This window comes from Magnolia sinica, chromosome 18 (assembly GCF_029962835.1).
Source record: "Magnolia sinica isolate HGM2019 chromosome 18, MsV1, whole genome shotgun sequence".
Lineage (NCBI taxonomy): Eukaryota > Viridiplantae > Streptophyta > Magnoliopsida > Magnoliales > Magnoliaceae > Magnolia > Magnolia sinica.
In genome coordinates, this window is record NC_080590.1 from 12,209,692 (window position 1) to 12,227,032 (window position 17,341).

The following is a 17,341-nucleotide window of genomic DNA, read 5'->3' on the forward strand; positions in this document are numbered from 1 at the left end:
TGAATCAACAAGCCTGGCAACTAGTTCTGCTCCCCATCTTCATTGGCCGTACACGAGTTATACAAAGAATAGAAAAAACTTCATTGATTTTCACCACCTTTAACTCACGTACAAAGCACCTATTTATAGACATCTCTCTCTAGCATCTAATTCTACTTAAAACAGAAGGAAGCTCCTACTCAATTAGGAAACAAAGGACAACCAAAGAAACTTTCTAAATAATAAGCATCCTAGTTTAACTTGGAAAGCAAGTTTAGGTTCCAACAGCCTCCCCTAAACTTGATTTTCACTTATTCCCATGTATCCTTCAATATAAGAAAATCTTCTACCTTCTTTTTGAAAGTCCAGAGATAATCTTCTAGCTTCAATGCCTCTGTAACAAATATCCTTCATCTGATCTTTGGATTTGCAAAACTCGAGTCTATGCCTCTTTCTCCTTTTCTTCATGAGATCCATATATAGTGATACTTGATATCCTGCTTCTTCCATGAAACATGGGATTCTTCGTTAATGCTGTCGCATGTGCTGTATGCAGTGCGGCAGCTTAAATTTGAGTGCAGAAGAAATTAAAGGAATGGAGAGATTTTTTTTTTTCTTTGAAAAGAGAGATTTTTATTGCAAAAAGAGGGCTTACAGGCAAAAAAGAAAAGAAGAGAAGAAGAAAAAACAATCTAGTCCCATGACCAGAAAAACCTCCCAAAACCTATGGGCACCCAATCTTTGAAAAGGACTAACACCCTCGAAAAAACCTCCGCAGCCGACCCCCTCAAGTTCCGGAAACACCTATTGTTTCTTTCAGGCTATACAGCCCACATAACAACCAACAGGATGGTCTTCAATCTTCTCTTTCCAAGGCCTCCTCCGTGCTCCCCATGCCAACTGGAGAAGAGGAGTTCCACCGAATTAGGCATTACCCTAGTAAACTCCTACCAAACGAAGGATGCCCCACCATATATCTGCCGAAAAAGGGCAATGGATGAATAGGTGGTCTACGGTTTCCTCAGCGTGCAGGCATAGAAGGAAGGCATCTGGAAAAGAGAACCTCCTTTTCTTCAAGTTGTCAACAGTCAATACTCTATTCCGATCCACCAGCCACTCAAAAGCCGCAAACTGAGGAGGCACCCCCTATAAGATCACGATGGACCCATGTGGCAGGAAGATGAGGAGATCTCTGGCAAAGACGGGGATTTGAAGAGAGGAGACTGAAAATGATCCGTTGCCTGCCAGTGACCATACAATGCCATCTTCTTGAGACGGAGATAGAACATACGCCTGCAGGTGAGCAAGAAGGAGAATAAGATCCTGGATTTCAATGTCTGACAGTTTCCTATGGAATGGAGAGAATTAAGGGATGTAGAATAGAAGAATTGCCCATCAATCTATTGGTGATGCCATTGGGTCCATGAAACCCTCACCTGCAGCATGGGATTACATACTGGAAAGGTGCAGAAACAAGCTCGCAGCGTGGAAAGGAAGTGTTTTATCAATAGGCAGGAGGCTAATGTTAATAAAGGCAGTATTAAATAGTTTGCCATTTCATCTCTATCATTATTCAGATGTTCATCGAAGGTTGGTGCCAAGGTAGAACCAGTGCAGAAATTTTTTGGACTAATTGGGAATATAGTCACAAATTCTATCGGGTGGTGTGGATGGAAGTGTGCAAACCATTTTCTGAGGGGGGAGCTAGGCATAGGACTATAAAAGGGACAAACTCAGCAATATTGGCTAAATGGTGGTGGAGGATTGGTTTCGGGGAAGCTCAAATGCTGAAAAATTTCCTGATGGAAAAGTACGGCGCAATGAATAATGAATGGGATGTAAAGGCTGAATGCAGAAGGAAAGGATCTGCAGTTTGGAGGGAGATCTCAAAATTATATGAGAGGTATGCCGAACACATTAAATAAAAGGTGGGGCAAGGCAACAGGGTGAGATTCTAGAAAGATAAATGTTGTTCAAATTTGCTCAGCTCAGCGTACAGCCTGTTGTTTCAAATAGCCTTGGATAAGGAGGGAGTGGTGAAAGAGATGTATCAATGAGGAGGGGAGGGTATGGTGTTGGCTCTGTGTTTTAGGAGAGACCGAAAGGGCGGGGAGGTTCCTTGTATTACTAGTTTGCTTGCAAGGCTGGAGGAGATTAGAATTGTTGCAGAGGAGAATGAAGAGGATCTGGATGTTAACTCTAGTGGGAGATTCATGGTAAGATCTTGGCAGAAGGCATATGGGAATAGCAGTTTGCCTGGAGTGGAATGGGCCTCCTGTGGTATGGGCTGGAGGAGCTCCACTGAAAGTGAATATTTTATGTTGGGAAGTGTGCAGAAATTGCAAGCAAACTATAGATAAGCTACAGAGGAAAGGGATTCAAATGCCTAATAGATGCCCAATGTGCAAAGAAGCAGAGGAGAATTGCTTGCATTTACTGACCCACTGTAAATTGGGATGGCAAGTGTGCTCGGCAATGTTCAGAAAGTTTGGGGTGAATTGGGTCACCCCGAGGACAGTGGGGAATTTTTTTTTTTGTCCAGGATGGAAGAGTCCTAAATGGAGGCAAGTGGCAAGGGTAACATGGGCATACACTTTAAAAGCGACAATGTGGTCGCTGTGGAAACAGAGAAATAATCATATTTTCAAAGGGAAGGAGTGTTCTTCTGGGATAGTCGTGAACAGAATTTTCAGGTTGGTCGTGGACAGGACTTCATTAAGTAGTCAGGTTAGGGGATTTCAGCATGATCAATCTCTTGCATGCTGGGAAGCGATTCTGTGGTGCAGTGAAAGGCAGTGATGTCGGGAAAGGATTGTATGTGATGGCTGGAATAGCAGAATTTTGTATATTGCTGTCGACAGGCTCCTGATTTTGCATCTTGTCTTGGCTTTGTATACCTGTTTTTTGTTTGGTTCTTTCGTTGAGTGATAAAGTGATCCATTCATAAAAAAAAGAGAACTAAGTCCAGACAGCAATGACATACAAACTTCTTGCCAATTGTCATGTGGGAAGGCTTTGTTATGTTTAATTGAGCTTATATAAATGTCACCCTTATATCACAGCTGGAGAGTGCAGATTTTACTGATCACATAGAAAACAATTCCTTTCGTCACACTTCTTTCCCTTTCACAGGCACCTCCTGTATCTCTTAACAAACCATCTTCTAGTTCATTTTCTACCTGTTGAATCTCATGGTGCAAGGAAGAAAGATGAAAAAGGAGGAGGTTTGAAGAGAAAAGAGGTGTAGAGTCTGATTCTTCTCTCTCACCTAATGCTATTTTATTATGAAGCCTTAAACATAAAAGATATGGTGTCCTGAAGGGCTGTCAAAGGAAAAGACAGCAACCCCAACATAATGATACCCACTACTATAATACCTACAAGTGTGCACGCACACAGACACGCACATAATCTCCTGTGCTCCCTCTCAGGCTGGAGAATAGATGTCAAGCTTGCCCAAACTTGCACGCAATCGTCTGAAGTTGAGTAGAAGAGATGGCCTTGGTGAGAAAGTATGTTATTTGATCATGGGACCACACATATGGAGTACATAGTTGGGAAGAAATATTCTTATGTATAAAGTGACAATCAAATTAAATGTGCTTAGTTCTCTTGTGATAAACAGGATCTGACGCAATATGAATAGTTGTTTGATTGTCATAATGCAATGGAACTCGGGAGGCAACTTCGATTCCCATGTCCCAATGAAGAGACCTACGCCACGTAATCTCATAGGTACCATGTGCCATAGAGTGATATTCTTCCTCTGCAAATGAGCGAGTGGCAACAGTCTGCGTCTTGTTTTTCCAAGAGACAATATTACCTCTCATAAATATGCAATAGCCAGTCGTTGACTTCCTATCATTCAAAGACACTGCTCAGTCTGCATCACAATACCCCTGAACTGGAAAATGACCATGATTGGCATACAGAAGGCCCTTGCCTGGGGTAGCTTTCACATATTATCAACATAAGACATGGGAGCTGGCCCCCGTACATCGAGAATAAAATTAAATGGTGCTATGCTTTTATGATTACTGGACAAAAAATGGTTCGACAATGTTCGGAAAGCCGGCATCAAGGTGTTGATAACTGTATCGGATGATACGAGCTCGTATTGGAGTTCTTTAACACAAAAAAGTCTTGAAGAAATAAGCTTTAATTGCATTAATTAATCATATAAAATTATCAAACTCAAGTAAAATTGATAACAGGCACGAATCAACTTGAAGAGTCAATTATTATCGGCATTCTCACCCTATAAATGCCCACCGAACAAGTTCTAATCCCTCTATAGAATTCTGCTCCCCCTTTAGATCCAAGGATGGTTCGTCAAGGCCCAAATGAGGACTTTTGCAAGTGGATATGAGAAGTTCATTAGTGATACATGTTTCTCTATTTTGAAATTGCATCTCAAGTAATAAAAAACAGATGTGAGAGGTCTTGTGATAGGATAAATCCATTTTCTTTGACATTAAAAAGGAAAGCTCTTATTATATTTGTTCCAAGTAGATCATGCCAGAATCAGAATGGCTGTGTTCTAGTCATTTGTCAGTACCTATCAAAAATTGTTAAAAACTGGCAGTTCTGCAAAAAAGATTTAATCACTACTATATATAATGTGAGCACTGTGGCTGAAATTTCCCCCACAATCAGTTTTAGGAGCATCTAAAACTTTGCTTCATTGAAGGACATGAGAAGGGTTTTTACCCTGAAGCAAGGGTATTTAGGTAATTAATGAGGTGCTGTGTGGTTGATCATCTGTTAGATGCTTGCTTTTAAAACAAGAGAAATTTTTATACTCTGGCAGAGTGAGATGGTTGATACATTGTCACTAAAAAATTGTAAGAGTGGAATATCGTAAACTGAAACTAAATAGCACAAGTCACGGGCTTTGATTCCGATGGATCTTATACGTAAATATGCAGTGCGTTGAATTTTTAACTAGCTAATTGGTGGATAGTTAATGGACAGATAAATTAAAATAGTCAATGATCCAAATGCATAAATGCTCATGAATCAGAGATTATGAACGCAAAATCTATCTAAATTTTTTGAAACTAGCGTATCTAATGTGGGTCTCACAACTTAGATGGTTTGATTAAGTTGATATGTGCCACATGTATAATTTCAAAGTGCCTAAGCATCAACCATCACACTCCGCTAGAGTATAGATTGATCCTGCTCCTCTTCCCCTCTCTCCCACGTCTTGAAAACCACTTCGTCTCTTTACACATGCATTGCACATGCCATACACACTAGTTGCTATTACCATGATCTCTCCAAAATTTTGGAGGCATGGTGTTAGTTGCATCTTGAGACACCACATGTTAATCTGACATTTCCATGAATGGCATCTTTATGAAGCGTGGTATCCTTCAACATTATCTGGAACTACTATCTTACTTGGACCCTTTAAAATGGGTGTTGGCTCCATCTCCATGATCTACCATTCATTGGTACTTCCAGGAGGACTAGGACTCTTATCTCTGTGGCATACCCAATCCAAGACATTAAAATGATGAAAAATTTTACCAGCTTTATTAGATTTTAATGATATTAGTTGGCATGCCAATAGTTTTTGAGTTTAAACTAATGATTTATTTCACTACCAAACAAATTGTTTTTGAAGCATAACAAAATTTAAACTTGTTACTTATTTAAGTCTATTTGATAACTCACTGAGATTAAAAATAAAATAAAACCCCTGAGATTAAAAAAAAAAAGTTTTTGTATTGATGTCATACGACTCATACCTGTACCTGGGTAGCATAGGCTACTGTTGATATGGGATGTTCCTTGATGATGCGTGATTCCTGAATCATGTTTGTAATCTTTTGCTATTTAATTATATATTTTAAGAGGTTAATTTGTACCTGACTGAAAAATCCTTCGATCCCTTGTGAAGATATTAGAAGGTTTCTAGCATGACTTCAATGTAATGCTATTGCAGTTGTTTGATTTGTATTGGTAAAGACATACTTCTCAGTTCTTAATGTACAAAGCTTTTGTTTCCTAAATTGAGAAATGTGATTGCAGGTTCTTTATGGGAATGGAAGGGCATTCTTCTTCGGAACTTAGGATTTTTCTTAGACTTGATGACCTTGCTAATGGCACTTGGGCATTACTTGCACATTTGGTGGCTTCATGGCATGGCATTCCATTTGGTGGATGCCGTCCTCTTCCTGACTTTTCGTGTAAATGTTTTCAATCCACTTTCTTCAGTATTGGTTTTGATATCTTTCAATCAGTTCATGATAATGTTTGCAGTTCCTGATCATTGTCCTCTTTGGTTTTATGTGCACAATCGACAGGCTTTGGTAAGCGCTATTGTAAAGCGGATCAAAGGATTTGTCAAGTTGAGAATGGCCCTAAGTACACTTCATGGGGCACTTCCTGATGCTTCATCTGAAGAGCTGCGTACATATAATGATGAATGTGCCATTTGTAGAGTAAGTGGAGTTTTTCCATTTTATCATTTGTAATGTCTCTACTTCATCATTGGCTCTAAGCAGGGGTGAATAATTTTTGTAAATCACAGGAACCAATGGCTAGAGCTAAAAAGCTAGCCTGCAATCACCTTTTTCATCTTGCGTGCTTGAAGTCGTGGTATGTCTAGACCAACTATGTACTTTGCATGCTTTTATATGTTAACTATTGTACGATTTACTTGGAAGCTTGATCAAAATTATGACTTTGCACCGTTCCATTAGCAAAGGAAAACCTACTTTGGAAGTAGTATGTACTAAGAAGAGTTAAGCTCATATTTCTCATGAAAACTAGAAAAGGAGCCATGTTTTCTTTTTGCTGCATCGTGGACTGGGGGCAGTATTTTCGCTCCTTGGTTTTATTGTCATGGGAATTCAATCCTTCCAATTGTGTACGAATGAAGTAGCCATACGACAATAAAACAATCTTTTATATATATAACTTTTTCTTTTTCCCCTGCCATTGGATGGTACTTTTAGTTTTGATTGAGCTCATGGTTCTGAACATTGGTATCGGTGGGAATATCGGCCCAACCAAAAACTGATACCATATGGCATCGGGTATTGTTATCAGCCCCGTATTGGCGCCTATATCGGACAAAAATTTTAAGCAAAAAAGGGAGAAAATTAGAAAATAGGAAAAAATGAGACATCCAAGAATCTCCCTCTGTGTGTGTGTGTGTGTGTGTGTTGACCATGTATCCATTGGTTTATTGGACCATTCGTTGGTAAGCATGATGATATATGTCGGGTTGGCCTACTGTTCTTTTTTAAAGGTGAAATTTTATTGAATAGAAAGGAAACAAAATAGAGAAAAGCTAGCAGAGCTAGGAAAAACAAAGGAGAAAAACTAACAAAAACTAGAGAAGCCTAAAACTAAAATACAACAACCAGTGTCAACACTGGGAAACCAAAAACCCCCCACAACAAAGGCTCCCAATCCCACAACAAATGGGAGACCCAAAGAAAGGTCCCTGCCTCCGAAAGCAACTAAGGCGCTCAATCCCTCAAAATTTGAGTAACCCTAATAAATACCCCTGCCTTCGAGTTTCTCTAATTGCGGAAGCATCGATCATTTCTTTCGGCCGAGATGGCCCACGACACCGTGAGCAGGGTGATTCGCCGCTTCCTCCTCCCAAGCTTTTCTCCATCCTCTTCGTGCCAAGCTATAAGGAGGTCCTTGATCTATTGCAGCGTAATCCAGGCAACCAAAGCTAGGGACAAAATTTACATCCAGATAGCTGAAGAGAAAGCATAATGGAGAAATAGATGGTCAATAGACTCAGCCTGCTTGTAGCATAAGAGGCACACATTTGGGATAACCATTCCACATTTTTGAAGATTATCGATTGTGAGCACTCTTTTCCCACCCACTAGCCACCCAAAAGCCGCTACTTTCGGAGGGGCTCCATATTTCCAAACCTGCGTTGTAGAAATTGTAGCGATATAACCTCTAACTTTCACCATGTCTGCATAGAGAGATCGCACTGAGAAGACTCCAGAAGTAGCAACCTTCCATACCATTGAGTCTTGAGAATCGGAAATTATCTTGGCTTCCTACAATTTGAAGAGGAGAGAAGTTAGAGACTCTATCACGGAATCCGTCAAGTTCCTCCGCAAAGGGGGAGTCCATATTATCTCTTCTCCATTCCTCATCAAACAGTCAACCACCAAAATTTCTAAATTTGTTGAGAACGCTGCAAGATCCGGGTAAACTGAACTCAAAAGGTTGGTCAGAAATCCAGAATCCAACTAGAAATGAATTCTACGACCATCACCTATCAAGAATTTGGATCTAAAAAAAAATCAAGGGAGCTAATCTGTTGATCAATTTACAAGTATAAGACATCTTATACTCTGAAGACTGTTTAAGTCCCATTAGAGGAAGTCCCATATTTGGCCACCAATATGGTTTTCCAAAGACTAATTTTCTTGAAAAAATCTCCAAACCCATTTACCCAGAAGAGATTTATTAAGCAGATCTAGTTTCTTAATTCCTCCTCCACCTCGGTCTGTTGGAGAGCACACATCTTTCCAATTCAAAAGATGAAATTTCTATTTTCCGATACGCCTTGCCAAAGGAAATCTCTTCTTCACATTTTTTTCTATTTTATGCAGAACTGAGGAAGGGCAATTAAAAAGAGACAAAATAAACCGGAAGGTTAGATAAGCAAGTTTTAAGAAGGGATAAGCGCCCCCCAAGGGACATATTTACCTTTCCAGATGTTTAATCTTCTTTGAATTCTTTCAAGAATCTTGCCCTAGAGGAAATTGGGAGGCTTTCCCACACATGACAAAAGGCCCAGATAAGAAGTTGGGAAACATCCCAATTTACAACCGAACAACTTCGCCAACCGAGAAGCAATTTCTGTTGATACGTGGATCCCAAAAAGCTCACATTTAGATTTATTAACCTTTAGACTAGAAATAACTTAAAATAAGCATATAGATATGCTTAAGAATTCAATCATATGATCTTTAGCCTCACAAAAAAATAGATTATCGTCTGCAAATTGGAGATGACAAATAGGATTCGGGAAATTTTGCATCTTAAAGCCTTGGAAGAGACCAATCCTGACCACGACTTAACATCTTGCTTACTTTGCAGACCTGAAATAACCAAAGGGTGAACCATTAATTAGGATCAAGAATCTAGATGACGAATTGCAAGAAGGCATCCGTAGTCTCCATTTTAGCCCAAATCCGAATCAATTAAGCATATAGTCTAAAAAGACCAGTAGACATTGTCGTAAGCTTTTTCTAAGTCTAGTTTACACAACACCCCAAACATTTTTGCCTTGAAGCAAGAATTCACACATTCGTTAGCGATTAAGACAAAATCCAAAATTTGTCTTCCTAAGACAAAAACAGTTTGAAAGTTGGAAATAACTGAGGGGATTACCTTTCGTAGCCTTCGACTCAAAATTCTAGCTAGGTTTGTAAGGACTACTAATCAGGCTGATAGGACGACAATCAACACCTTCAATTTTAGGGATGAGCACAATGTATTGCCAAGTTCCGTGGGAAGATAATCTATCCTGAAAAAGTCGGAAACAAACAGGAATAAATTGTTACTAACCATAGACTAGAAAGATTGGAAGAATAATATGGGGAAGCCATCTGCCTAGGAGCCTTCTCATTTTCAACAGACAATATTGCCTCTTTGATTTCCTCCTTGGACGGGGTGGATTCATCAAAAACATCATGGTGGGCCCCATCTAGGTTCTCAACGTAGGAACTTCTCGTTTTGTGACGCTGATTGCGTACTGATAGCGAGGTGGCTACTGAGAGTGCTATGTAGGCCCATATGATATATATGTGTTTCATCCAAGCTGTCCATATATTTTTCCAGATTAGCATAGAGCATGAGCTAAAAAATGAGGGAGATTCAAATCTCGAGTGGACCATATCACAAGAAAACAATGATGATTGAATGCCCACCATTAAAAACATCCTAGGGCTCATTGTAATGTTTATTTGTCATCAAACTTGTTGATTAGGTCACGCACACCTGGATGAACAAAAAACACAAATATTAGCTTAATCCAAAACTTTTGTGGCCCTAAGAAGTTTCTAATGGTGAGCATTCAATCACCACTCTTTCTTGTGGTGTGGTCCATATGAGATTTGAATCTGCCTCATTTTTGGGCTCATGCCATAAAATAGTCTAGAAAAATGGATGGATGGCGTGGATAGGACACATACATCATGATGGGGTGCACACTGTCAGTAGCTACCTTGCTACTCATGCTGTCAGTAGGCAATCCACATCCCTGTTTTGGTGGATCCCTAACAATGGGGCCCACTGTAATGTATGTACCTTACATCCACACCGTCCATCCATTTTGAAAGCTCATTTTCGGGTATGATCTCAAAAATGAAGCAGGTCTAGGTCTTAGGTGGACCATAATATGGTTAACCGTAGTGATTGAATCTCCACCATTAAAATTACATGGGGTCCACCGGAATTTTTATTCGCCATCCAATCTGTTGGTAAGGTCACAAAGACCTGGATGAAGAGACCACACAAATATCAGCTTGATCCAAAGCTTTTGTGGCCCATGAAAAGTTTACAATGGTCGATTACCACTGTTTCCTGTGTTATGGTCCACCTGAAAAAAATTATATTATTATTTAATTTACCTTCAATCAGTTGTGAATTGATACTAATTGCAGTACTGTATAATGAATCGAGCATCACATATACTCTGTTGGTCTAGGCCATAGCCAATCATACCATGATAGGTATGTTTTTCATATTCTACTAAATCTTTTGCTTTTGGATGCATTGGTTATGTTTTCATACATGTCTGTTATGCATCATATTTGAATATAATTGTCTTAGTTCAATCAAACAGCGCATAACTTGGGATCCTATACGAAGGAAACCTATTATGTGCACTTCTTTTTTGAGATTTTATGATTTAAAAGTGTGTATTAAAGGCTTTTTAAATAATTCCTGAAGTTTCATTGAAAAATTCAACCATTTCCCCAATGTTTCCCCATGTTTCCCAAAAAGTGCGATAAATTACGCGATACAAATGATATATCCCGTGCAATAACTGATACGTATATGTATCCCAAGGTTGTGATACATTGCGCGATACCGATATTTCGAACACTGGTTGTATGGAGCCCTGTTGAGACTTGCGGCTTTTGTTTGGTTGGCGGGTAGGAAGATATTCTTAACGATAGACGATCTCCAAAGAAGATCTCTTACTCTCCCCAATATTTGCTTAATGTGTATGGGAGATGCCGAATCTGTCAACCATCTCTTCCTCCATTGATTTTGGGAGCACTTCTTTATTTTTTCTTTTCCATATCCCATGGGTCATGCCGAAGTCCGTTGATCGCATTGGGAATTTTCTAGTTCATTTGGAAAGTTTGGAATAGTTGTTGCTTACGTAACAAAAAGCCTTTAGTTGAAGAGGTTATTTGTTTAGTAAATTCTGCCGTTTTGGATTGGTCTCTTTATGTAAAGCAATGAAGTCTGCTAATCTTTCCTGTTGGTTTTTATCCTAGTTTTAGGTTTGTATTCTTTCCTCCCCTTTCGGTAGGTCTTCTAATAAAATTTCAGTTCTCTCTCTTAAAAAAATAATAATAAAAAATAGAAGAAAAAGATGCAAAAATCCCCAAATCGAAAACAAATCAAGCATGATTTGATCGATTTGGGGTTGTTGTATTGATTCGACTTGATTCCAGTAAGAATAGAAAAAGTGTGTTTTTTTTTTAATTTTTTTTTCCCAAATAGGGTACTCCTTCAATCCTTCGATTCAATACAATAAAACCTTGTTTTGATCTTCAAAATTATTGCAGATCTGGTTGGAAATGGGCCTAGATTAAATTGATTTTTTTTTTTTTTTTAGGTATGTCCTTTCTTTTGTTTTTGACTTTGTAAGCTTTTGCTGGGGGCTTCATAGCGGTCACACTACCTTCTTGTTCTTCTTTCTGAGTGAGGAAGTATACTAGTATCAAATTATACGTCTTTCGTCTATTTTTACTTGCATCATGATAATGTACCTCTCGCTTCTATTTGCACTTGCATCATAATATAATGCTTTGCTTCTATTTGTACTGTGTATCATCATAATATACACTTTTATGATGCTAGGTTGGATCAAGGCCTAAACGAGGTGTATTCATGCCCGACCTGTCGAAGGCCACTCTTTGTGGGTAGCACTGGAGATAATATGACTTCTCGTGCTGGAGATCTCTTGAATGATGAGCAACTTGCCAGACGAATAAGTTCAGGGTTGGACCAACAAAGTGCAGCTGGACATGCCCTTCCTATTGGTGCATTTTCTAACCAACAACAGAACCCTACTGACAGTAGTGTGTGGAGGTTCAGTTTCTTGAACTCTTTACCTTGCTCTTGTACCTGATTAGAGTTCCATTATTAGATTTATGAAGCGTTACAACTTCAAGCCGCGCTTCATTTTCCATGATATGTTCTGATGCCCATGTATTTCACATGTTCGATTTGTTTAGCCTGTGTTTGGTTGTATCCTCAAACCATGCCCTGAGCAGAAATGTAATGATGCCACCTGCAATTGTAAAGGTACCATTTTCGAAAAGGCACAGGCCCACCCACGGGATACTGTATTGAGATAGAGATTTTGCTCATTGCAACTAGTGGTGGAAATGAGTGGCTATTTTTATTGTGTCTATTGCAGAAAGTCAATCCGCCTGACTCCTTTTCAGGACTCCTAAAACTCTCGCTTAACAGCACAGCCCTTTCACAGAAGTCCAATCTCTTATCTTTACATTGCTTTTGTTCAACTGTGTAGAGGAGTCGATCAAAGTTGGGCGCATCCTTGGCCAGGCCCAGGATCGGATGGTGCCGGTCCATCTACTGCAATTAGATCCGTTGGATTCGGCAGAGTCCAGATGATGATGAGGCATCTGACATCTGTAGGCGAAACCTATGCCCATACTGCACTTGAAGATACTGCTTGGAGCCTTTGGCCCATGACCCATCCTCAGGCACCCTCAAGTTCCTCCATTCCTCCCGTGTTGCCTGCTGCCAGATACAATGGAAACATGGGCGGTTTACGTTTTAGGAGTACTTCACCATCTGCAAGTGGAAACTTATCAGGCATACTTGCCATGGCAGAAACAGTACGGGAGGTGTTGCCCCACATCCCAGATGAAATAATTATTCAGGTATTGTTATAATGTTAAAAAATAAATAAATCATGGTAGCATGGTAGGAATGGAATGGAAACCAGTCAAATTGTTCTCTACTTGTAAGCTTCCTTTACCTGGACCTTTGAAGATTGGCAGATAACCTTTCATGTAATAGGAAATCTACAATGCCCAATTGAGTATTTGCTTGATCCAACAAACTATACATTTGCGTGCCAAAGGCAATACACATCTTTCATATAGCGGGTCCATGGTGGATGGAGGTAACCCCAAGAATATCCTCCATCACTTAATCCTAGCCTCTCCAATTAGGCCCCTGCACATTGGTTGTATGTCCATTTTTCTTCTGATGGCTAGGATTATCTGAAAGGGGAAGTGTTGAGGCAAGAATGGACAAGAAAATGATGGGTCCTCTGAAAAAGAATCTGTTTCTTTCGATTATCATATAATAAAGGTCATGCCTGGCCTTGCCAGAAAGCCTCTGTTTCTTTTATTTATTTATTTATTATTATTTTTAAAACATTTATCATCGTTGTACCTGATGAGTTCAATTGCACCCATGACCCATGATTTTCCTTTCTTTGGTTCTCCTAAATATTTTACCGAGGACAGAAATACCACCTCAAGGATACTAATTGCCAACATGTTATGTTTGCAGGATTTGCAACAAACCAACTCAGTAGCTGTTACTGTGAACAATCTTCTTCACATGTGACACCCCAAACATTACCTCGTGGTATGAATCTGCATGCTTGTGAAACTCAAAAGGCATCTACTGCCCTGTATATTCTAAAGCAGCTAGGTGAGGTGTGTATGCTAGTGGCCCTTGGATTACTGAAGATCCATTAATCTTCTCTTTGTTTTCTCCGTTTGTCAGATGCATTTCGTTCTTCAACAGCGACAAACACCCTAATTTCTGTACATAAAAAAGCCATTTCTTCCCCAAGAATCAAGGCAGCGAAACTCACATATAATGTTGAGAATCTAAATGTCGGTCATCTTGCGCGAATACCCCTAGTTTACGCATTGGAATGTCTTGAGTTCGATGAATTGGAACAGCAGTTTTAAACTAAAGCTTAAAAATGTGATGATATGTAGCCTATCTGTATGTCATGAATGTTAATGTTGCCAATAAGATTTTATATTATATATATTCTTAATGACTGCATGGACTGATCCATCCATGTCACCGTTTCCTGTGCTGCTCTAAAACAATTATTTTGAAACTTGTTTAAAACACATTGGGTACTTCTCTACTGTTTATTATAGTGGTATTATTCAGATCTTTGAATGTTTGATGAGGCCACCGTCTAAGGAGGTATCATGCAATGATTGGGTCGAGCAAGATGGGTTTCTTACTTTGGCCAGATTCATTTCATGCGTGGCCCATCAGACTGGTGATCTAGACTATTGAGGGTCGTGGGCCTACTGTTTATCTGCACTGCCCCAAGGATCTCCTTGTCCCTGGTCAGGCAAATCATAACCACAACATTGGGTGGTTTTGCACTATTGGATGAACCGTTGGTTCGTCTGGTCACTTTTTCTTTTTGTTTAAATCCTGAATCATTGATATATTTGGAGCATCGCCCATCAATGTTGGGCCCAGTATTAGGGAAGCAGACTGTGTCCTTACCCGGTCTTGATGATAATCCGTCCAGTCAGGGCCCTGTGGGGATAAAACCATGATGTATGGGTTTCATCCATGATGTCCATCCATTGTTACAGATCATTTTAGGTCAATAACCCAAAATCGAGGCAGATCCAAGGCTAAAGTGGATCACAATGGGGATTGAACGCCCACCATTATAAACATCTTGGGAGCTGCAGAAGTTTTTGATCAGGCTGATATTTGTGTTTTGGCTTCATCCAGCTCTATATCGCCTTTGATGGCAAATAAATATCATGGTGGCCTCTAGGAAGGTTTCATTGGAGGTGTCATTATCACCGCTGCTTCCTTTGGTGTGGTCCACTTGAGCTTTGGTTCTGTCTAGTTTTTGGGCTCATACTCTAAGATGATCTGAAAAAAATGGATGGACAGTGTGGATAAAACCCGTACATCACCGTGGGCCCCACAAGAGCCGCAATCAGCTTCCTAGTATTTGTTTGGATTGCTGGATGACGGTATGTGTCTCTGGATACTGGTTTGGAGCGCTGGAGGTTATGTATCATAGCTCAAAAAGACAGTTGGGATAGGGTCACATGGATGACCCGAATATTTTCAAAGACCAGGGTTCCCGATCCCTGATTTTTGTAATTGGCAGGTATTATAATCAGTGTCGGTTTATGGATAGCAACTTGGTGTACGTGATTGTTATTCTCATAAATTGTAACACCTACGTCTGGTTCAGGTATAAGTTGGAAACTAGAGGTGGCATTGATCAAACTCCAAAATGGTCAAATCACGGATCTAGACCATCCATTACATTGGTTGATCCTTTGATCGGTTAGATGATCCTTAATAGTTAGGGAAATGGAATGTCCATGTTGATCAGGATACGAATAGTTATCATTGATATAGACCACCCATCATGTGGGTGGGCGCATCATTATAAATACAGTGATCATGTTTCTAATGACCTTAACTGTCAACTCAGTGGTTGGGGAAATGAATGGTACATGATTATCATACTACAAATGGTCGGCCATTCATTGAATGATTATAGCTGTTAGGAAAATAGAGGCTCCTCATTCATCACACTGCAAATGGTCTGATCGACCATCTATCATGGGTGGCCTTCCTTTGATTGCCCATCCCTCTAAAAAGAAAATCATTTTGGTTGGGTGATCCTGTCGCTCCATCTAATGACAAGGAAATGAATGGTCCATGTTGATGATACTACCACAAGTCTCACCCTTGATTGCTCATCCTTCTAAAAATTATCACTTTGGTTGGTTTATTCTAACCGTAATGGGTTTTCCCACTTTAGTTTGTCTATTTTGAAGACGGGTAATTAATCACAAAGGAGCTGTATGAATGCCTATAAAATTTTAAATTGCAAATACTTTATATTTAAAAAGAATTTCAGATGTAAACTATTTACACTTTTTTGTCTCACTTTTTAGTACTACTCTATTCACATGCAACCAAATTGTGTTTGGCAAATAAAATAAGTATAAAAAAGGGCTTGATTTTTATTTTTTATTTTTTGGCCCTTGTCAAAATATGCACGCACTGGTTTGATTGGATGTCCACTCATCATGGTGGGACAAATGCCATCTTGAAAATTTTAATGGTGGACAACCCTTCATTCCTTCTCATGTGGTTCAGTTGATGATCAATCAAGTTGGCACTCCCTAGTAATCTAATTATCATCCCTGTTACTAAAATCATATTAATACAATGAACTAATTACTCCAAACATTAGCCATGTAATAGATGATTAAAAAATGCGGGCAAATATTTAAAATCCTTATGTGTGTAGCCCATCTGAAGCTTGGAAAATTTTAATTGTTGGCACAAGTATATATTTTAATAAACTTATTACAATCATTCTATCAAATGTCATATATATAATGGTTTAAAGCATTAAAGCTAATTTCCTTAGTTAAATTTAGATTCATATGAATATGCTATACAATTCTAATATATTTTAGTTGTCAAACATAGTTTTTGTAATTGATGAACTTTCTGGATGGCGGAATGGCAGGATAATCCCTGAGCCAATCCTACTTACACTAATGGAGGGTATTTAAATGGTCCTCAAACGAGCCAAACGTTATTTCTTTTTAGCTTTGACCGAGCAAAGTCATGGAGTAATTGACATGGTTTATCTAGTGCAACCAGTCCTGGATGGTCCATGCCCAAGTCCCTCCATCAATCCATCTTTATTGCAGGACTGATGGCGTGCAAATAAATAAACCTGTCCACATTCCCCGAGGATCGATTGCGGCATAAATCGTACATGATGGGGCCCACCAGAAGGTACAAAATGTGTACATCCCAAAAGTCACACTGGTCGGATGATCCTACCAATTCAATTGGTAGCCATCAAATGGAATGTTGCTGGTACATGCAACACGCAGATGGGGAATGCCTGATGAACGTCCCGGATCTCGTACACACGAAATATATTGGCACGTGTGGTGCGTTTATGCTTGGCGCTTGAAGATGCGGGCTCCTGGAAATTACTATTTATAAAGGGGGTTGGCTCGAATACATCAGACGCACTGCAATATGATACGTCGGGAAATTATCCTTTGAATCCGGGTCGTATTTCAATGATCCAAAC

General features: G+C 39.5%; 1 protein-coding gene across 3 annotated transcripts in view; it reads left to right on the forward strand.

Moving 5' to 3' along the window:
• LOC131233895 (E3 ubiquitin protein ligase RIN2) overlaps nucleotides 1-14,309 on the forward strand; it is a 28,097-nt gene extending 13,788 nt beyond the window's left edge. For 2 of the 3 annotated variants that reach the window (XM_058230733.1, XM_058230736.1), the window contains exons 8-13: nucleotides 6,019-6,176; nucleotides 6,294-6,431; nucleotides 6,521-6,588; nucleotides 12,079-12,309; nucleotides 12,755-13,130; nucleotides 13,771-14,309. In XM_058230733.1, coding sequence (XP_058086716.1) covers nucleotides 6,019-6,176; nucleotides 6,294-6,431; nucleotides 6,521-6,588; nucleotides 12,079-12,309; nucleotides 12,755-13,130; nucleotides 13,771-13,827 — 1,028 coding nt within the window. In that variant the 3' untranslated portion in view covers nucleotides 13,828-14,309. The remainder of the gene's footprint in view (nucleotides 1-6,018; nucleotides 6,177-6,293; nucleotides 6,432-6,520; nucleotides 6,589-12,078; nucleotides 12,310-12,754; nucleotides 13,131-13,770) is intronic. The other variant, XM_058230734.1, reaches the window with a different exon arrangement.
• Nucleotides 14,310-17,341: the final 3,032 nt, after the last annotated feature.